We start from the raw sequence: 22,758 nt of genomic DNA on the forward strand, positions 1-22,758 counted from the left end.
AGACTGGCTCTGAGTGACATCTTATGCCTTCCTCTGTGATATCTGGCCTGGGCCATTGCTGGGGACAGGCTGCAGAGGGATGGACTACTGATTTGATTCTCCACTTTAATATCCTGACTTTTCCTTCATGATGTCACACAAATAATGGAAGGCAGAACATTTTTTTGCCAAGCCAGACAGGGGCTACTTTCTATTAAGGATTTGGAATACCTTGTTGGCTATCACACTTGGGAATATACTGCACAAATAACCAAAATCTAATCACGATTTTCCCTAATTTCCAAAAAGGCTGCTGCAGACTTCAGCTGCCTTTTTTATTGATTGTAGTAGGAAGCACAGACACCACTTACCATGAAGACATTTTTACATAGGCAAGGCTATTGGAATGATTTATAATGCTGTTGTCTTAACTGCAGTTTTGCTGAAAGCCATGGGAGTAAATTGTATGCATCATGGGTAGCTTGGGCTTGTTCCTAGTTTGTAAGAGTTGTTATTTTAGTCTTCTAATCATTAAGATTTATGTTACCTAGGCAAGAAGTATTGTAGGTATATCACTTGGGTAAGTATTTTTCAGAGCAAAAATAGAGCACTGTATATCCAGCAGCTTATAGGACATTTCCTGATATCCCAAGGATGAATGCAGTAGAAGTAGAGCAGAACTGTGCCAATAACTGTAAATATACTCTGCGCTTCTTTTTTTTTAAATGTCATGTTTGTGGAAAATCTGTTGATTACTCCTGCTGATTTTCTCCACCTATTTGACAAATCACCTTTAAAGTAAGATAAACATAAAATAATTCATTCTTGGTGGGCCTTCTGCACTCCAGTGGTGTTCCAAGACTTACAGCTTATAAGGAATACAGCTGTTGTGAAGCAGTGTGTTATGGTTTAACCCCAGCCAGCAGCTAAGCACCCCACAGCTGCTTGCTCACAGCAAGTGAGTCAGTGCTTCAAGCCACTGCACTGCAGTCATTGGTCTCCAATAAACCTCAACAGAGCAAAGGCATTCAGACAGGTACATTGCCATGTCCAGTTTGTATTACAAAGGACTGATGATTGCACTCTTGAAAACCATGTTGTACTGCATTTTAGTCATCCCCCTCAGACTTTGTGACAATGTTAGTCAAAAACTCCACCTTCAACATGAATAGGATATTTTATCTATCTGCCTACTCACCTTCCTTTAATACTAATTCCGTGGTCCACTCCAGTTATGTTTCATCCTGGTGGCCAGTGGCTTGAACTACTAGGTGTGAGACTAATTCCCTTGCTGTCCAAAATTGTTAATTTTTACAGAGATGTTTTCAATCTGAGTCATTCTTTTTTTCCTGACAGGAGGTTAAAAATCAGAGAGGTTTACTCTTGAGTATAGTGCATGGTGTTTGGAAGAAAAGAGTAGCTTTTATCAATCAGGCTCCTTGGACAGGCAACAGTTGACCATTCACAGACAATGGCCCAGGCAGATGTGGGGGGAAGCTGCTTTGGATCTCCACAGTCAGGAGTGTTTCCATCCCAGACACACTAACAGGTTAAGACTTTCTGCAGTGAATGTGACTGCAGCTATCACCTCTTGTGCAAAGAGAAGGGCTCTTGTCCTCACAGGTTTTGCCTTGTCTAACTGTTAGTAGGGGTTGAATTTTTGACAGTGAGCAACTGTTCAGCTGTGATTTTAGATTTTTTTAGATCTCTTCTCTTTTCCATCACAGTGCTTTTATGGTTTGTAGTGCTCTTGGAGGAGAACCACGCAAATTCCTGCAGACATGATGTCACTTCGTGCTCCCTCCTGTTTTGTTCCTTCTATCTGCTTTAAGCCAGCAGGAGGGGAGGTGGGAGAAATATGACATTTTCTTTTATTGTATCCAGGAGTTTAAGGAATAACAGACATAATTTTTTTCATTTAAATGATTACTCTTTGCCAACACCACTCAAGCAAACATGTAAAGTCGTGCAAAAGCCAAAGAGAGCAGTGGAGAGCACAAGGACTTTGGAAGCTGCTTGGGAGTGGAGGCAGAGAGTGGTGCCAGGGGAAAACCTGTCCATGCTTTCCTCCAGATGGAAATGACATAATGATGCCCAGAAAAAAAGAGAGAGTCATCACCAGCCTTTTTATGTCATGGTTAATGCTATATTTAGTGCATAGCTGTGCTGGCATGCAGAGGTCTAGGGAAAGACAAGGCTGATGGGGAGCAGTGCTGGTGGGGGTGGCAGCCCCCGGGGAGCTGAGCCATGGAGGGGTGCAGAGCAGGACACTCTTACGGTAATGACATGCAGAAGTAGACTGACAGCTGCCTGAAGGAATGCCTGAGTCATAAACCAGTTTCTCCACAGCATGTAAAGATCTGGTGGGGCAGAGGGCTTGTTCCTAGGGTTGTTGTTTGCACCACCCCAATGACCCTCCTGGTCAGGAAGGCGATTTGCTGAGCTGAAGGAATACTTTAATGCCATGGTAACACTAATTGTTCTCATGATAGGAAATGTCAGTGCTGTAATGTGGGTACCACAGATGTACAAAGCCTCATGTCCTCTGAACAGACACCATGGAGAGTGCTCAATGAGTTAGGACAGATATTTAAGCTCTTACCAAAGCATTTCCCCTCCAGCATAGTTTGGGTTTTCCATAAGGTTCCGGTCTGCTCAGAGCAGTGACACTTCCTGTCTTGGCACAGAACAGAGCTGTGTGGCACTCTCCTTTGGCCAGAAATATAGCTCCCTGTTCCTACATCCCTGTTCCTACACAGCAACTGCTTCTTGCAGAAAGGCCTCAATTTGTCAAGGGCTGGATCTGATTCTTAGGGATATTTTGCATGCATAACCTTCCTAAAAGAAAATAATCTTATTCAGTACGGCGTGTAGGTGGAGATGATGGAAAGGAGGGAGGGAGGGGTTCCTGCTGGCAAAAAAACAATTCAAGAGTTAAACACAAATTCTTACTTTTCCTGCTTGTAAGAAAGGACAAGTAGACTTCTTAAAAAATAAAGACCCTTTTGTATCTGTGCTTGACTTTGTATTTGTCTAGAACAACGTAGGGATATTTTCTGCCTGCTTCTTGTATGTAGAGACAAGAGGGTGCCTTGAACATCCCTGTGAGTGGCTGTCCTTGCATCCTTGTGGGGAGAGCAGGCCAGCATGGTGGGAGCAGTGGTGCTCTCCCAGTCCTTCCAGCAGCAGGGACTTGTCCCAGGCTGGGGTGCTGGTGGCATGGGTGGCAGGCCACTCACCAGAGCACTCCCCTCTTGGGGGTAGAGCTGCTCCCACTGACAAAGCCCATCTTCTGTGTCTCTGATTTACCAGTCAATTTGATCAACCATTTAATTTTGTCAAAATCATTGACAGTATACCATTACAGAGAGAGTTATGCCACTTCTATTCTCTATGGCTTGGGCTCATTTATTTTAATTAGCTGCAACAAATTCATGGTTAAACAAGGCTCAAGAGGGTGCTATCTAAATGAGCTACTCATGGCATACACAGGACCATTAACAAAACACTTCTCCACAGCTTGACTATGTTCTCCCCCATCTAGCTTGCAGCTCATTATAGCTCTAGAGATAGGAAACAGAATGTAGCACCTAATTAAAATGTGAGCCTATGTCCACAGATGATTCAATAGAAAGAAAGGCATTAAGCTGGTGAGAGAAGCAAGAGAGAATCATCACAATAAAAACATCTTGTTGAAGCAGAGTCTGGAGAAAGCTATACCTCTATTTTAGGCACCTGCATGAAGTTGGGGGTATTTGGGTCCTGATACAGCAAAACCTTAAAAAAAAAAAGCTGATAAAATGTCTGTTGTTCTCATTAAGGATTCTGAACTCCACTGTGTAACAACAATTTTTAGCCTTTCACATTGGTTGTCATAGAAATAGCACAAGCAACCACTTATTTTGATATTAGATTTATAGTCTGTGTTCTGTTATTTTAGTTGTTCTTTTCAAAAATTTTATTGATGCTTTTTTTTTGCATAAGTAGATATCTTCAGTTACTGCAAGATTGAATTTAATGTGTTAGGTTAAGCACGTTAGAGGCATGCATAGAAATTAATGGATTTGTAATTTTGTTATTCTCCAAGATACATAAAAAGTATAAATAGCCAGACACGAACTTGAAATTATACCATCCAAAGAGAAGCAAACTAATCCTGTCTCCGTCTGTTTGTCACAGGTGGGACAGTCCCCTGGTCGATCTCTTCTTCTCCAACCAGTTCCTCCAGATCACCACTGCTGTGCCATCCACTTCTGTGTATGGCTTTGGTGAGCACGAGCACCCGACCTTCAAGCACAACATGGACTTTGCTACCTACGGCATGTACGCCAGGGATCAGCCACCAAGGGTAATTCACTCCGTGCAACACTCTGTCCTAGCTTGTGTCACCAAAAGGAGGTGGCAAACATGGAATGTCACAAGTTCTCTAGGTATTACCAGTTTTAAGTACATGACAAAGCCATTAATTGCTTTGAGGGAACTTTGAGACCTTTTATCAGAAGCTTTCTCACAGTGCAGTTTTCAGAAAAACGTGTATTGTGTATGCCAAGATCCTGCTTCAGGAAAGCTTTATATTTCATGCTTGGATCAATCCCTGTTCATCCAAACAAACTGGACTTCAGCAGGACTCATTAGCTATTTGGCTGAACTGGAGTCAGTGATTGATTAGTCTGTTTTAACTAGAAAAGTGATTCTTACTCATGCTACTTTGAAAGGTTTGGCAGAATATCAAAGGTTTAACTGGGAAAGAGTAAAAAATTCCATTGTGATAAGGCAGAAAAAAACCCCTCTTTTCTATCAATTTGGCTTCACACCAATTTAGATGAAAAAATCTCCAACCTTTCAAAATATGTCTGTAACTATGAATGGATTTATTTCCTTGTCTGTGCATATGTATTTACCTGACAAAAACTATGAAAAATAGCAAAGTCAAGTCATACCTCATGTGCTGTTTATGTTTCAGTCATTTGCCAACCTCTACGGAGTTCACCCTTTCTATATGTGCGTGGAATCTGACTCCAATGCCCATGGTGCTCTCCTTCTGAACTCCAATGCACAAGGTAAAAAGTTCTATGGATTCCCTATATAGACTGCATATAGAAATATGATAGATTAGCAAGTATAAAAAACTGTTTTACTGATTGCTTTTTCAATGTGATACAAATATGAGTGACTGCTCCATAACAAGCTTCCAGGAGAAGCTATAAAGTTTTCAAAGGGATTTCAGTAGAATGACTTTCTACCAAAGAATTTAGGCATTTTTAGGGAATATGCATGCTTAATTTTTTTTTTAATGGATGCAAATAGAGGGAAAGAAGAAGGTGGAAGAAATTTCCTCTGAGACTGACATAATGAAATCAAATCAATTTAAGTTAGTCCTGTATTATGTCTTTGGAGATAGTTTTGTATGTTGCCATGGTCACCCTACTGTATTAATTTAGTAGTATAATTTCAGAAACGAGGAATCTTCCCTCAGTCTGTAAAATCAGTTTCCCCTGGCAGACAATGGCTTCCAATGAGAAGATTAAAATAGCATAGAGGTACCTGAAACACAAGCTTGTTTATCCTTTTCATATATATGAAACTGAGACAAATGGATCTGTGCAATCTATCTTTGTGGGTTTCTGTGGTTTATTGCTGCACAATGCCAATCTGAAAGCAGAGATTACAGAAACATTGGGCAATGGCCTGCCAACCTACAGGCCCTGTTTGCTCATCCAGTCATACCCACAAGGCTCACAGAAGTGACCAGAATGCACACACCTAGGATGGACAGGACAGAATAGGATAGAACAGGATAGAATATTTCAGTTGGAAGGGACATAAAACATACATAATTAGTACAACTGCCTGAACACTTCAAGGCTGACCAAAAGCTAAGCAGGTTTTTAAGGCATTGTCCAAATGCGTCTTAAACACTGACAGGTTCAGGGCATTGACCGCCTCTCTAGGAAGCCTGTTCTAGCATTTGGCCACCATCTCCATAAAGAAATGCATCCTAATGTTGAGTCTCAACCTCCCCTGATGCATTCTTGACCCATTCCCATGTACAGTGCAGAGCTGGTCCATACTGAGAACCTTTATTTTTCCTTTCAGATGTTACTCTGTCTCCAAACCCATCTTTGACTTTCCGCACTATTGGAGGGATCCTTGACTTCTATCTCTTCCTGGGACCAACTCCTGAGAACGTAGTTCAGCAGTACACTGAGGTTAGTAGAAAAGTGCATGTGGCACATGGAGCAGTGCCTTGTAGCACACTCCTGTCACTATCTGGTAGTATCAGCAGGTAGGACAGCGGGAGTTTTGTCCTGATCCATTTGTACAAAGCCGCAGCTTCAGCTCCATGGGAAAACTGGTGTATGCTCAAGCATCTGTGAGCAGTCTGTCTGAGTGTCACAGGCTGGCTGGGTGTTCAGTGCACAACTCCAGCCTTTCCTGCAGTATGTCAAGATGGGATGGAGGAGTACACTAAAGGATGCAATGATTAGAAGAAATCTGTCAAAGCTTACTTGTGTCTGGGCTGTCACAAGTTCTACAGTCTTTGCTGTATGATATGAATGCATTTTGGCACTGCAGGCTGAGAAAACAAACTAGGCAGATCATAGATGGGAATATTCAAGAACTTTAAATATGCTAGATTTCAGAGATGTTGAATGGACTTTAAAGTTCTCAGGCCTTTATTTGCCAGTGGAAGCACTTGTCAATATAGGAGCCTATTTTTTACTAATGAAATCAGCCTATTTTTCACTAATGAAAACCCATATAATTGCATTGGAGAGCACAGATGTGTAACGATGCATTTACTGCTGTCTCATAGAGTGTACCTATTTGCTATCCAATTGCCCAATATTTTCCCCAGAAGTGAGAATACACATGCAAATTGCTTCTTTGGAAGTGCAAACAAAATTCTTATCTAGTGAGGACTGTGCAGGAAAAAGTAGCAGATAATATGTTTTTCTTGGGCACCGAAAGATTCTTCAGCTGGGCCTTTGCACAGAAAATTGCCACCTCAGACCCAAGCTGTGTACATAAAGAAATTAGTGTCAAACCTAAAGAGTGTGGAGCAAAGCTGAGAAGGGCCATGTTACTGAGAGAAGGAGGTCACTGTGCAAACCCTGAGGATCAGGCTGTAATTGGAAGCACTGAGCACTCTGTGGTAGGGAAGCCCAGAGCTGGGTATTCAGAGCTGGGTTCTGCTTTGGTGAAGGAAGGGATAAGACTTGCTCATGCTGCTGTTTTGGGAAGGCTGGAGCTTCTCCAGGGTGGTGGGATCTGCTAGATTTTCCTTGTCAAGCAGAGGTTCAGGTGTTTCCTCCCAGAGAGGTGGGAGGCTGACAGTGCCCCTCCATGTCCTGGAGCAGGAGCGACTGCTCTGTTGCTTGGAGGTTTCCAGGTCCCTCTGCACATCATCCCCACCAGTTGCCTGTCACCATCTGGCAACTCAGCCCCACACAGCCCCTTTCTCCCTCCCCCTCAGTAGGAGTGGGGAGAGAATCCAAAGGGTAAAAGTGAGAAAATTCGTGGGTTGAGATAAAGACAGTTTAAAGGGTAAAGCAAAACTGTGCTCACAAGCAAGGCAAAACAAGGAATTCATTCACCACTTCTCAGGGTGGTTAACCACCTCCAGGAATTGGGGGAGTGGCTGAACTTGTGACTGTTACTGGGAAAGACAGCTGCCATCACTCCGAATGTTCCTGCTCTCCCTTCCTCTTTCCAGATTTCTATGCTAGGTATGAAGCCATATGATATAGAACATCCCTTGGGTCAGTTGGGCTCAGCTGTCCTGACTGTGTTCCCTCTCAACCCCTTGTGTACCCCCAGCCTCCTCACTGGTGGTGTGGAGTAAGGGGCAGAAAAGATCTTGACCCTGTGTAAGCACTGCTCAGCACAGTCAAAAATACCCCTGAATTATCATCACTATTTTCAGCACAAATCCAAAACACAGACCCCTGCCAGTTACTATGAAGAAAATTAACTCTATCGCAGCCAAAACCAGCACACACTATCTCTGATCCCAGTGCCACAGAACAGCAAGCAAACTGGGTTTTTAACTTCCATGTGGGTAATAAAACCAGGGAGGAAAAAAAAGGGTTGCGGGTAAGTAAAGCAGCTCTCCCCCAGGCTGGAGCTTTGATCCCCATTTCAAGGGAGTTAGTGCAGCAGGACAATGGAAATTAGAGCCGTCCCTGTTTCTTTTCAAAGTCTTTTACTGGGGTTTGGAGGCAGCATTTCTGCAGCTTAGCAGGTGGTCAGCAGCTGAAAATAAAAATGAGGGAGTTCTCACTCCCCAGCTGATGGGTAGTGGCAGCTCACTTTCCACCCCTGTCTCTGGAAATGGAGCTGAAGCAAAGAAAACAAGGTAAAGGAGAGCAGTGGGCGTCTCCTAATGAGACATGTCACATGCCAGGACAGAAAAATGCTGTTCTGTATTCTTTGGGCTTGCACTCAGCTCTCTAGGGAATCTTAAAGAATGCATGTTAGTAATTTCACTGTGAAATAATAACTTCTTCAGTAAACATCCTGAAATTCCAAGGTCAAAAATGTTACAATTACCATATTATTAGTCTCTAGGGTAATAATTTGTCTTTTATGTACAAGATATGTGGGAAGGTGAAGGAGACAGAAAAGACTTTATTTTCCAGTTGTATTTTCTGTCACACTGAGAGGACCTTGCCGTACAGTCATTGTCATGCTGCAGGGAAGGAGAAGGGGTAGAAAGGAGAAATGTGACTGATGACTGCAAGCAGTGCTCAGCAGCATGGCTCGGCTCTCTCAGCTGTTTGCATGGCTCTCCTCTGGGAAGTGGTGTTTTGGGAGCTCCTGGCTGCAGAGGACCTTGGTGAGACCAGTCTGCACTGCTGCAAAGAGCTTCGTGGGGGAATGGCACCTGCTTCCCTCCCCTGCGGGCTTCTGCCCCAGCCACTGGTTTTTCCAGGGACCACCCATTGTATCTCTCCAGGATGTCTGGAGACATTGCCACTGCCACTGGTGTGGCAGGGTGGCCAGGTGCACAGCTGGTGAGAACAAGGGAGCTGTTTCCTGAACAACGTGCTTTACACCTTTCTCAAATGTTTCCTGTTGTTGCCCTCAGTGCCACTTCAATATCTGAGCAACTTCTGTGCCCCTGTTATGCTTGTTTCTGTGAGACATTTCGGAGCTTAGCTCTGCTCTATGCCTTCATGTGGCTCCCTCCAAATCGGTGAGTTAGGACAGCTTTGTAACAAAGCTCTTTATTTGGGCTCTGGAGTATACAAGATTTCCCCCCACACCTCTCCAGGTTGCCACCAGCACCCAGGATGGAGCACAGACTCTTGGCCAGAGCTGCTGAGTCCAGGCTATGCCAAGAGCAGGACTCTCTGTGCAGTGATATGGGTTCATTGTAGCTGCCCTGCCAGGCAGCCTCTCTATGCATCCTTGGAGCGAGGACAGGTAACAACAAAAGCTGTGGTGGCTCTGGATGCCAGCCTGGCCCAGGATAATCTGCTTTGTATGGGCTCCAAGAGTGAGGCAGGCTGTGGGAAGGGAGGAGAGGGCTAAATGCTGGTACCTCTGTTCCCCCTGCTGTGTCCTGCACAGAGCAGAGGTGAGCTGTAGGATTCATCCTGCCAGTGGCACCAGAGTGCTACAGCAGTGACAGCAGCTGTGGGGTATGTGCTGGGCTTAGTGCCACAGAAAGGAGAAACCTCCAGCCCAATTCTCCTGCTCCTTCCTGTCCCTGAGCCCAGCTGTGTGGGGTGTTAGTCCTGCCACATCTGAGAAGGTCCTGTGCAGCTGTCCAAATATGACAGTGATCACATTTTTCTCCTACTGCAGAAGAGCTCTGGTGTGCAGAACAGTTATGTAACACAAATCTCACTTTTAATGGCAAACACCTCAGTTTGCAGGAGGGTGAGAAAAAGCAGTAACAAACTGAAGAGTTCAGGCACGGAACTGAGCCTGGCTGAGGCTCTGCAGTCACACCTAATACCAGACCAGCATTGCCAAGACCACTGCTGGCCTTTCAGAACAGACGAGCAGTGCATGGCTGCAGTGTATGAGCTCCACAACAAGACAATCAGGAAAGTTAGGGTTCATCAAATGGATATTTAATAGCTCTTGGGTAGAGTGAAGGCCATGAATTTGTTATTTTATCACAAATTATCCAATAACAAGCTGTAAGTAAGCATACTGCCTGTCTCCTAATTGAGTTTTGAGAGAAAATTGCTGGTTTGCTCCCTCCTTACAGAAGTGTGGGCTAGTTCAGGTGTAAGGCACCTCAGGAGGTCTCTAGCCCACTCAGCTATTTTAGAGGTAACATGAGGAACTTGCTTGTACCAAGATTTTATCACAGATGATTCAGTGAGAGTCTTGCAGCTGAACTCATGGATTCTCCAGGAAGGAATAAACCATTGAAAAGTGTTTCGTGCAGCAAAGAACAAGGTTTGAAGACACTGGCATTGAAAGTCCTTAAAATTTCTGTGTTCCTGAGCCTGTGAGCATCTTCTTTATGGTTCAGCAGCTGCAGGGTCTTTCTTCTTGCTCTCCTAAATCAAAGCTCAGCTTCTGTGAATAGATTTTGAGTGAAGGTTGCCCTCTAACATACTAGGTGCCCACAGAACTCACCTGCTTGCTTAGCCATAGGGGATGAGCTGGATACAGATAGCTGGGCCATGGGAACACCTATGGAATTTAGCCATTGTGTGAGTATACAGAAACACTATTTCTGTGTCTAAATCCAGAGCATTAGCCCACTTGGGTTTTTGTAGTTTCCTCCTATAACTCCTCTTTGAGAAAGGAAGCTGAAGTGAATATCAAGCTTCAGAAATCATTTTGTATGGCTAATTAGGGTGCAAGATTAGCAATCTGCATTGCTAGAGATCTCAGCTCCTTTGTGGGCACAGGAAAGGGTATCTCTCTCCAGCCTCTGTGATATATAAGGCATAATTCTGCATTCATCTCTCTCTCATCAAAGTCTTTGGTCATAGTTAACGCAATAGATCCTGATTTACTCTACAGAATTAATAACTTAGTTCATGTCATTGATGCTCATATTAGTAATGTTATTTGTCCAATAATCCAACACAGGGAAAATGAATACAGACCACCTACTCCCTAGACACAGATTTATCTGTTAGATATACTTGTCTCCACTAAATTTCATTCTCACTGCAAAACACATCCAGGCTACCTCCTGGATACATCAGCTCTCAGGTGCAGCTGAAAAAGTGGAAGAAAAAAACAAACCAAAAAACCAAACATAATGCCAAGTTATGCAAACATAGAAAAAATAACAGTGAATTTATTAAACACCAGGAGTTACTTAAGAAGCAAGTGAAGGAGGAATTCTGGAACAGAAAATAAGATGCTTTTTTTTTTTACTGTTTCTGCACTAGCATACCTTTGCTTTATTTTTTTTTTCTCAGTTTGGATACCCCATATGTTTGCTGTTTCTGCATTTTCCTCCCTCAGTTCCGCTGCCATACCCCATCTACCTTTTCTGATTCTATGGGAGTCAGTTTTGCCAAGCAGGTTTCTCTGCCTGCTGCACTTTATGATCATTTGTATGCAGAATGCAATCTATATGAATTAACTAGATCCTAAATATATATCAAATCCAACTTGAGTTTTCAGGTTTGTAAAATTACATTCCTGCCTCAGCTGATCCATCTGTGAGTGGGTACCATATGTCAGTTACTTTATCAGGAAGCTTCAGGGGGATCCATTAGAGAGAGTCTGCAGCATAATTAGAAAAAAGAACATTTGTTTTCCCAGCTGCCCTGTTTTCATCCTTCCTCTTCAAATATTCTGCTGGTTTCAATTAAACTCACCATAGATGCACCAGCCTGGTGAACCTGGAGAACTAATTCCTTTAAAAACTTAATATTTTACTTGCAAGGTGGATATTTTTCTTTTGGTTCAGCTGTAATCCCAGACTCCTCAAGGGATGCTGTCACAAAATACCATCTCGCTCTGTGGTCCACAATGACACAGCACCATGCCTGAGGGGTGAGCAGGTGACCCTCAGCAAACCCCAGCCCTGGGGCTGTGCCCTCTGGGAACGGGTCTGACTGACACATCAGTGGCCACAGCTCCACCTCCATCCCTGCTGGTGTCCACCTGGATGCTAGACAGGACACAGGGGAAGAGCAAATCCCCATCCAGCTTTTGAAATGCACCATATTGCTGCTGTCCTGGCCTGAGCGTCCTCTCCAGCCCAGCCAGGAGTGACCCAGGGTGTCACAGGATCCAGAGCAGGGCTGCTCAGCAGTTCCCACTGCCTCTGCCCAGGCTGGTCACTCCTTTCCCATTTCCCAGCCTTCTTGAGAAGAGGCAGCAGATGCCATGCAGACATCCTGCCAGGGCACAGGGCTCTGCATTTATCTGCAGGATTAATATTTATTAGCCAGTTTTCCCTATTTCTCTTGTCCAAGATGAGAAGCCTATGCACAAAGCATTTTATTTCATTAGGGAGCTCCTTTGTTTTGGTCTGGTTTTTTAACCTTATTTGTAGAGGTCTTTCTCTGTTTACAATAGCGAAAGCAAGGGCAAAATATGCATCTGCTTTAGGAGCACAAAATGGGGGGTTCACAAAGCTCATCTTGCAGCCTTTGCTGGTCTAAAACAAGCTCTGCTGCCTTCTCAGATGAATTTATCCTTGACATGGTGAGTGTGGATGTGACAGGGAAAAAGGCTTCTTCCCCTGAGATTTGCTGTGCTGTGCTGGACACCTTGGTGCTGGCTCACAGGGTGTCTAAGAGATTGTCCTGAGCCATTATGCCCCATTCAGCTCTCCATGGAAAACCCAGTAGAGCTTCAAAGATGGTCTGGTGATCAGGTGTGTCTACACATGCTGGAAAAACTAATGCCATGTACAAGGAGATGGGATAGCACCAGGGTAGTTATAGGATGTAGCTGCCTATCTTAGGTCCCTACATGGTAAGAACCACCTTTGCCAGTCCAGGGCCTCTCCTGGTGAGGGCACAGCAGCTTGCAGTAAAAGCTGAGTGCCTCTATGGCAGGAACACATTGGTGAGAGCTGCTCTGGCTTCCTCTAAAGAGCCCAGCCTCCAGCTGAATTGGAGGAGAAGTAGGTGTTGGGGAGGATTAGGAAAGTTAAGTCTGGTGGGACGAGATAAGTAGCAGGGGCAGCTGTGCTGGTCAGCCAGAGCATCCCCCCTGGAGAGACCCAAAGCATTAACCTCACCTGTTGTTCTGGCCTCCTCATGTTTTTGCTTAGGTGAAACAGCAGCATCCCAGCAAGTGAAAGCACACTGTAGCCAAATTTGTAATGCTTAGTGCTTAGGTTTGACTGTGTGTTCCCAAGCCATTCTTGTTTGGAAGCAATTTACCCTCTGTGCTCCCCAGCTCAGGTGCATTAAAACATCCTTGGCTTTTCTCTGCCTCTCTCCCACATCTGATTTTCTGTCTGATGCACTTTGCACATCCGTGTACTGATGCATTAGCATCCCTGATGTGTTTTAGAGCAATTTCAAGGTCAGCATTGCTTTCTCAGGTCAGACTGCCTGGAGAAAATCCCGTAGGAAGGTGTGCCTTCATGCAATGCATCTCCAGAGAGCTTAACAATGCAATAGATGCAGAGTGCCAGAAGTGCCTTTTTTATTTATTTAGATTAGATGGGGTTTAGCTGCCAATATGCAAGTTTTGTTGTTTTTCAGTTCTTTGCATAATTACTTAACTGTGGAGTTCCGCAAGGAAACAAGGGAGGAACAATAACAAAGGGGGACAATAGCTGCAGCTGATTAATAAGTCAGGGGTGCTTGCTAGCTACTAGATCTTCAGGTATTGCCTGCAAAGGTGTTAGCAATACAAATCAAAGGTTAGTCTCATTGGATTTAACTGAAGTGAGGATTTCAAGAGATGTCCCCCAGAAAACACTAGTGTGCACTAATGAGGCAAAGCCAGTTTTCAGCTTATTTGTAGAACAGACACATCGTGATTGCCTGCTGCTCATCCCATGTTACCACAGCAGCTCTCACTGTGGGAAGCAGAGCAGGATGCCTTGCTTCCCTGTGCTCTCAATTGAGTTTCCTCATGCCATTTACAGATGGATTACATTCAGACAGTGGAAATCAAATATTTATAAAATCATATTTAACTCATTACCTTGTGTTTCAGTTGAGAATTTCATGACCAAACAGTAACTCTGACCTTGGAGAGGGCTGCCAGTGCCTGGCAACACAAGGCTGTGGGCCAGCAATCACAGTAGTGAGCCATAAGTAACTGAATTTCATCAGGTTGGTGTATAAATATAATTAAAACTTCAGAGAACTCAAATAAACATCAGACTCTTGATGAGTTAGTTCAGCTGGATACGGCAAGAGAAATTTGCGAAGATTATGTTGCCATGTGTTGTTGGAGATTTGCCTTCTGTTGACCGAGGGGTTTGTGGATTTGTTGTGGATCAGGTGGCATGAGAATCCAGGCTGGATTTCTGCTGGCATGTGCCCTGTAAGCGAGGGCACATGCTGCTGTGCAGAGGCTGACACCACATTTAGCATTAGCCTGGCTTTTATACACCGTGTCTTCCTCGGGGGTGTTCTCAGAAGTGATGCTCAGCGTGGGTGTTGCTTGGAGTCTTTGTGAAGGGCAAAGATCCACCAGAGAAGCACCAAGCATGCTGTGCTGAGAGCCACTCGGAGAAAGGAGTGGGTATTTAACGGGGCTATAGTGCCTGTGCCCTGGTCTTTGCGGCTTAAATGACCTGGAAGCCTCTCCTGGTGTTTCAGAATAACTTCTTTTTGTCTCACCCCTTGCATTGCTGTGTTGCTCATTCCTGCTGCAGGCCATTGGACGCCCCCACATGCCAGCCTACTGGTCTCTGGGATTCCAGCTCTCCCGCTGGGGTTACAACAGCCTTGATGTTTTAAAGGAAACTGTCAAGCGCATGGAACGCTATGATATCCCATATGTAAGTATGAGTATTCCACTGTGTATGCTAATCTTACAGTCTGGGGTGAGATGAATAAAATGATCACAGAGGTACAATAATTCTTACAAAGAGAATTGTAGAATAAAAGGACATCCATAATCTTATGTAGTGGCTTTGCATGTAATATTTTCATAATGCTTGAAAGAACATTTAAAGTGGGCTTTGAACATGAGGTTTAAGTGCACCTGCATAGAAGGCAATTTTGATGTGGATTTGCTGTTATGCACTATGAGGTGCTAGCATTTTAAAAATAAATAATGGTACTTCTGATGCAGATCACTGAAAAATAGTTGCTAAACCAGGACTTCTACATTTCCATGTAGTCCATTGCTGGGATTACAATTACAGTCTCTTAGATTTCATTGCCTATATTAGTTGCTTTTTAGAAATACATTTGTATACATTCTGATTTCTGTCTCAAATGCTTCAGTCATAGAGTTGGAAGAGACTATTAAAGGCCATCTAGTCCAACCCCCCTGCAATGAGCAGGAACATCTTCAACTAAATCAGGTTGCTCAGAGTCATATCCAACTTAATCTTGAATGTTTCTAGGGATGGGGCATTCACCATCTCTCTGGGCAACCACCTCTTCGTAAAAAATTCCTTCCTTATATCTAGTTTGAATCTACCCTCCTTTAGTTTAAAATCATCACCCCTTGTCCTACAAAAAAATCTGACCCCAACTTTCTTATAAGCCCTCTTTAGGTATTTAAAGGCTTCAATAAGATCTCCCTGGAGCCTTCTATTCTCCAGGCTGAACAGCCCCATCTGTCTCAGCCTCTCCTCATAGCAGAGATGCTCCAGCCCTCTGATCATTTTTGTGACCCTCCTCTGGAGTTGCTACAACAGATCCATGTCTTCCCTGTGCTGAGAACTCCAGAGCTGGATGAAGTATGAATGTAATTTTTTACTTTAAAAATGTTTAGGATGTCCAGCATTATGATATTGACTACATGGAACGTCGCCTGGACTTTACCTACGATAAAGTGAATTTTGCTGGTCTGCCAGAGTTCCTGAAGGAGATGAAGAAGAAAGGAAAGCACAATGTTGTGATTCTGGTAAATTAATGATGTTGCTAATTATTTCTTCATTTGTAAGAACTATTCACATCATAGTCTTCATAGCAGTACCTAGGTGCTAACACATATATACTATTGTAGTAGATTTTCCGTTTTCTCATTTGTTGAAAAGAGCTGAAGAACAATTTCTCACAGATTTAATTTTTAAAAGTGTTGCCTTTATTTGATATCTGTGTGCCAGTACCATCTCTAATACCAAAACATTAATTGTCTGTCACTTTTCCCCACTCAGTTATGAGAAATTTTGCCACTGAGTTGACATAGGATTGCTTTCATGCAATTCTTTCCCTGAAAATGAACAAATGAATTTAATATACACACAAAAATAGCTTAATAGTGGAAAGAATCTATTTCTAATCACTCTGGAAGTCACTAATTACAATTCATATTGCCATGTACTTACTTTTTATCTGAATTCATGTGAGAGATGATTATTTGCATGAAAACTTATGGAAAATGTATTTTGAACCTCTAACCAAATTGGCATATGGCCAAATGAATTAGGTTGGATAGAAGTGGAAATTGGAGTTTTCCATCTCTCCCAGTAAATTTTTCCGACAAAACTTGCTGTTTCTCTCCAGCACTTCCCCATACATGTCCTTGTGCCAAAATGACTCTGTCACAATAGCAAAGGAAGCATCAATGGTTGCAAGGAAACTGAAGACCAATTTAACTGAAATGTAAATAAAGATTTAAATAAATCAGGAAATTAAATGAAATCCCTTGATAAATTCACAAGATCTTGCTCTCCAGGGTCCCCCAGCAGCTTAGCACTAGGAGGGCTGCACTCCCCAGAGCAGGCTGCAATTTGTTATCCATAATCACTGGGGACAGGATAAGAAGAAAAGCATTTTACATTGCAGCAGGACAGATTTAAGACAAACATTAGATTAAAGCTGCTTGTGTGCAAGGCAAGCTGAGCAGCAGAGAGCTGCTGGGGCCAGGGTCCCTCCCAGGTGGGTGCTGTGAACAAGTCCAACAGATCCATCAGGGATGGCTCAGGCAGACCTACAGCCATAGGGCAAGGAGAAGGAGACAGAGAATCCTGCAGAACTCCTCTCAGAACCTTTTGCTATAACTGTAGTTTTGTAATCTGTTATCTGCCAAAATGGTCAGTTTACATCTTTCATGTGGGTACTATCGTTCTTTACCTCAAACTGTCAGTCTGCCATCCTTCTATTTTCTTTCTTGATACACTGATTCAAACAAATGTATTCTCCCTCAGCCTTTTGTTGCTGGGCTAAACAAACACATTTACCTGCATTATACTGATGGCTCATGCTTCTAAGGAGACCAGTTAATCTAACTGAATCCTAATGCAGAGGTCACCAATGTTTGGACCCTATGTCAATCTAGTCCTTTTAAAATAAGGGCCACATTCCTCTTCTTGTCCTGGGGATCCTGTCAAACTCATGTGGAGAGAGAGACTGAACAGCAGAGTCTAAATTTTGGTACAGTTGCTCTTTCACTTATGCTGATGTACCTGGAGTCAAGATAAGCAAGAGCTAGTGCAGTTTCCTCATCTAAAAATCACATTATCTCATCAAATAGATAGATTAAGGCAGAAGTGCCTCCCCGTTCTTCTTTTTTACTCCACAATTTGTTGTAAAATTTAGATAGTGAATGAGGATGGACTAGTCAGCACCACAGGTAGCTATATCAGTGTTTTCTTTTTAACTGGGAATTTTCTGATAGTTTCTTTAAAAGTACCTTGCATTATTTGGCTAATCTTCACTTTGATGTACTTTAATTAGTCAGTTAGTGTCTTTGAAAACCTCTAGTGAATGGATTTGGAGAATGGATTCTGTCTACCCCATCTCAGAGCACTTTGGTCACAAGCAAAGTGCAGATCCTGACAGCCAGCAGTATTAACTCTGGCAACCTGCCTGAGGATGGGAGCTTGAACTCAGTTGTGCCACCAGCACTGGGGTTGCTGCTGCCACAGAGCAGCAGGTCTCCTCCCCATGCTTGCACCCAGCGCCAGGAGCCCTCCGTGACTTTGGTCACCTCGACAGCAGCATGGCTGCATTACTGGAGCCTCTCAGTGCAGCCCTTCAGCACTTCTCTCTCCTGTTCCCTTTCAGAGGCCACCACCATTTAAGGGAAATCATGACTTAGAGTGCCAGCACTTAGTCACCATTATTGCACTGGAAAATGTGCATGATTCAGCTGTGTCAGAACAAATATATTCTTTAGAAACAAAGAAGTTCTAAAAGTAACAATGACTACATTGAAAATTTATAAACATTTTTTACTAAAGAAGATCTTTATTAAAAACCTTGTATGCCATCTATTAAATCATACTAAAAATAGAAACAGCTAGGAACGACATGAGTGACAAAGTGCCCGAAGGTGAAGACCAACACGCTTATGATTCAAAATAATGCTTGATATCTTTCACATTTTCAAGTCCATCTCTGTGAGCTGTAGAGGCTAAAATTTCCAGAGATGAGTTTTTATGGATGTGCATCAGAATCTATGTTTGGGGCCATAGGTGGAAGTGCATCAGTCTGGCTAAGTGCTGGGTGCTGCCATGTCTTTAGGCAGTCAGTTGGAGTTAAGGATGCTCAGCACCTCCTCCCCAGGATGCTAAACAGATGAGTTAGAGAAGATTTAACAGGCATGAAACTCCTTCTCCACAAACAACCCTTACATGCATGGAGCGATTTTGTTCTCTTTAGGGCAATACTAAACCTGCATAATATATTATATTTATGCACTGGAATAACCTTTCAGCTGAAGGAAACCATACGTTTGGATTAGGAGCAGCTAATTAAGATGACTTCTTCTGGCCTTCAAGTCCCTTGAGAGACATCTTTACCACAATTATAAGATAATAATTGCAGATGGACAGTTTTCTCTTGCAAAGTTGGGCTATTGAACAAGTTAAAAATGTAATGGACCCTTATAGTCCTTATGGAGGTGACACTAGAGCTAGATAGTTAAAGTTAAACAGAATTTTGTACTTAAAGTAGGCATTTAGCTGTAGCTTTTCTTGTTGAGGCATGGAAGATTATACTCCTCTCACCGGGGCTATAGTTATTAGAGGGCTCACAAGCAAATCAGGCAATTAATTCAGGTATTTAATTGAGCTTTAAATCAAGCCTTTAAGGAAACTTATCCATTTGGGATCTGATATTTTTTTCTTCTTAAGACATTTATTAGTTAGACATATCACATTTTGATTAAAGTTCACTTAAATTATTCCACAAACCATAAGTGAATGGAAGAATAGTTTCAATGGTGTTTTCTCCATTGTGTTTCATAACGGAAAGGTTTTGCCTAAAGCAGAACCTGAGGAAATAAGCTTTTCTAAGGAAGAAAGTAAAGAATTCCCATCTAAAATGGCTGCAATCTTTATCTCTTTTTAAAAACACAAAGCAGATAGCTGTTCCCGACTGGGGATGTATTGCAAAGTGCACTTAACTGCTTTTGGTTGCAGCTCTCTGCTGAGCAGAGTTGCAGAGTATCTATTCATTCACTGGCATCTCAAAGTATGCCTAACTTTATTACTTTCCAGCATGGTGAGCTCTATCACCCCTGGGAGCAGATCAGGCACCCTTTGGTTGAACTTCTTGGCTACTGAGGCCATCCTGAGTCAGAGAAGTTGTTGGTGTCAATATCACGGGCAGCAGTGAAAAGGGGCAGGAAGGACAAGCTATGGGGTGTAAAATGCTGTGGTCTTGATGCCTGGGGAGAACAGAGCTGTGAGGCTCCACAGGCAGGTGTGAATTAGGTTATGGGTTTTATACTAGTCTCTGCATCAGACTGGCATGAAGCACCCTTCTCCCACATCAGTTTGGAATGGAGAGCTAACAGGGCCCTCTTGAGGCTGGATGTGCCCAACTTCAAGCCCCTTGAAAAGTTTTAGTTATTCCAGCACTGAGCTTTTGGTGCTGAGGCAGTAGCAATGAGGATTGCCTTGGAGGAAACCCAGAGGTGCTCAAGTGTGGGAATGCCCAGCGTAGCACCCAGCCACAGCAGAGACCTTGGTGGGAGAGTAAAATCCAGTGCCTCTAAAATAATTTCAACATAGAAACTCTCATAAAAAATAAACATGAGGGTATTTAATAATTTCACATTACTTTTGCCTCACATAAGAAATAGTCATGACATATTCTTAATGACTTTTTCTAAATTATTATGTGCTCTCAACTCTTATTAAATTTTAATGTTGTTTTCTTACAATATTTTTGCAATCACCATTAAGAACATAATCCAAATTTTTCTAAAATATACAAATAGAAGAGTAATTGTTACCTCTGGGATTTCAATAAAGGAAGTGTGATCTCTGTTTTCAGGACCCGTTCATCACCAAGGACGAGGAGCCAGGCACTTACAAGGCTTATGAACTTGGCCAGCAAATGGGAGTGTGGGTGAACAACTCTGATGGTGTAACTCCTGCTGTCGGGCAGGTGGGTTTTTAAATTTTGTGATGCATTTGCTCTAGTACTGCTTCAAAGCAATAAAGCAGCAGTATAAGAGGAATGAGAAAATAACCAGGATTTACATGTGTAACCCCTAGGCCTGGCCTCCTGGAGATTCTGTGTTTCCTGACTACACCAACCCCAGGACAGTGGAGTGGTGGACCCAGTTGTGCCTGGAGTTTAAGGATGTCCTTGACTATGACGGGATCTGGATTGTATGTCTCACTATATCTGCCCTCCCTTCTTTAAAAGAAAGAAAATGAAAATTTTCATGTGTCTTACTCTCTTTATTAAAGGATATGAATGAACCATCCAATTTTATGAGAGGCCAGTATCCTGGATGTGCTGATACTGAAATCAATAACCCTCCTTACACTCCTAGTAAGTATAATTGTATAATTTCATTGTCAATTTTTTCGTTTGTTTGTTTCTTTGGTTTTCTTGTTTGTTTTGTTTTAAACCTGGAAAAGCTATATTTTAGCGGGGAAAAAGCCATTGATTTTCCATCTGTTCCTGCCTGTTCTGTACGTTCAGCTACATATTTGTTCAAGATTCCAGTGGCTCAGCTTTGATGGAGTATCAAAAACAATCACTTTCCTCTGTCCAAGGGTCTGCCTTGTAATAGGACTAGAAAAATGGCATTTCCTGCCATTTTGTGAGCAGCTGGTCCACATCAAAAAAAGGACAAGACGCCTATATACTATAACTCAGCTACAGACTTATGGAAAGTGCCTGAAGGTGAAGGAAGGAAGGAAGTAACCTTTCTGCCTTGCCACTGCTAGTCTCAGAGATGGGCAGTCTCTGCCTTCTGCACAAACTGTGACAAGGGAGATGGCATCTCCCTGGTGCCTTAGTTCAATATATTTCCTTTCTCATAGGAAAGAAATTTTCACTGCCTTACTAGAAATGGGCTAAAAATAAGTTTTAAAATATCTAAGCCTATGGGAGACCTATAGGAATGGGAAAACCTCTTCCAGTAACTGAGTTAATGATATGCTCGTTCTTCCCCAGGAAGCCATAAGTACCTATGATTATTGCCAGTGGTCCTGGGAGTTAATCTAGCCAACATTTCCCCAGGAAAGCCCAGCTGCCTGAGCAATGTTAGCGTGCAGCAGAAAGTTGATACATAAATGAGTTATTGACAGTGGAGCATTGCAAATGTCCCCTTTTTCCCTTCAGGCTTTTGTAATGCCATGTGAATTCTAAATTTTATTTATTAAGTTGCAATTCTTTTTTACTTTGAATATAAGAGAAACATAAACATAACAAAAGCATGACAATATTAATAATAGATTGAAAATTTTTGCAAGCAGAAGCAGAGCTTTTAATTATGATTTTAGTGTTTGCTCTCTTTGTGGGGTCACCACTGAATACTGGCCCTGTGGGTCTTGGCCAAAGCCCAGGAACTGATGAGAATTTCCACCTCTGCTCTAAATTACCTTCATTTTTTGTCAGCCTTCAGAGCTGCAAAAAAGATGTGAGACACGGGGAAAATGGCCCAAATGGAAGAGCTCCATTTACATCACAAAGAAAGGACTGAGAGTGAGCCCATGCAGTGGCTTCTGAGCCGTGCAGCTGAGCTTTGTGAAGATTAGCATTCAAGTCTGAGCCATTAGAAAGGACTCAGACCTAGAGGTCTCCATGACACATAAGGACACGGAGAGATACTGAAGATAGGTGTGTTTTTTGTGACTCATGCACCTACTTCTGCTCGTGACTCACAGTGTTAGAACGATATCATGGAATCATAGAATGGTTTCTGTTGGAAGGGACCTTCAAGACCATTTAGTTCCAGCCTCCCTACCATGGGCAAGGGCACCAGACCAGGTTTCTTGAAACCCTATTCATCCTGGCCTTGAACACTTCCAAGGATGGGGCATCCCCAGCTCCTCTGGGCAGACTGTTTTGGTGTTTCACCATCCTCACAGTAAAGAATTTCTTCCTTATATCTAGTATAAACCTACTCTCTTGAAACCATTACCCCATCCTATCACTCCATGCCCTTGTAAAAAGTCCCTCTCCAGGTTTCTTTTAGGTCCCCTTCAGGTACCAGAAGGCTGCTCTAAGGTCTTCCCAGAGACCTCTCTGGTACTGGTCTCCCTTCTGCAGCCAGGAGCCCTAGGCATTTTTCCAAGATGTAGGGAATCTGTTTTGAGCCAGTGTTTAAGGGCTTTCTTTTCTATTTCACTTTATGCCAACACTGCTTGTTCTTAGCTGTCCAAGTGCTTGACTGGTGTAGGTATGAGATGTGACCTAAGCTGTTTAGTCCAACAAGGCATTAGGACCTTCCTGGGGTTAACAGAGTTTTGGGAGCTCATTATTGTCTTAGGGGATTTCATCTGTT

The 22,758-nt window shown here is 43.0% G+C and overlaps 1 protein-coding gene across 1 annotated transcript in view; it reads left to right on the forward strand.

Moving 5' to 3' along the window:
• LOC146443218 (sucrase-isomaltase, intestinal-like) overlaps positions 1-22,758 on the forward strand; it is a 56,795-nt gene that overhangs the window by 8,646 nt on the left and 25,391 nt on the right. The window contains exons 5-12 of the mRNA XM_085041302.1: positions 4,159-4,327; positions 4,943-5,039; positions 6,076-6,188; positions 14,762-14,887; positions 15,835-15,966; positions 20,289-20,402; positions 20,513-20,629; positions 20,711-20,795. Of these exons, the coding sequence (XP_084897428.1) occupies positions 4,159-4,327; positions 4,943-5,039; positions 6,076-6,188; positions 14,762-14,887; positions 15,835-15,966; positions 20,289-20,402; positions 20,513-20,629; positions 20,711-20,795 (953 nt within the window). The remainder of the gene's footprint in view (positions 1-4,158; positions 4,328-4,942; positions 5,040-6,075; positions 6,189-14,761; positions 14,888-15,834; positions 15,967-20,288; positions 20,403-20,512; positions 20,630-20,710; positions 20,796-22,758) is intronic.

The sequence above is a fragment of the Lichenostomus cassidix genome, chromosome 1Aa (assembly GCF_008360975.1).
Source record: "Lichenostomus cassidix isolate B80296 chromosome 1Aa, HeHo_3.0, whole genome shotgun sequence".
Taxonomy (NCBI): Eukaryota; Metazoa; Chordata; class Aves; order Passeriformes; family Meliphagidae; genus Lichenostomus; species Lichenostomus cassidix.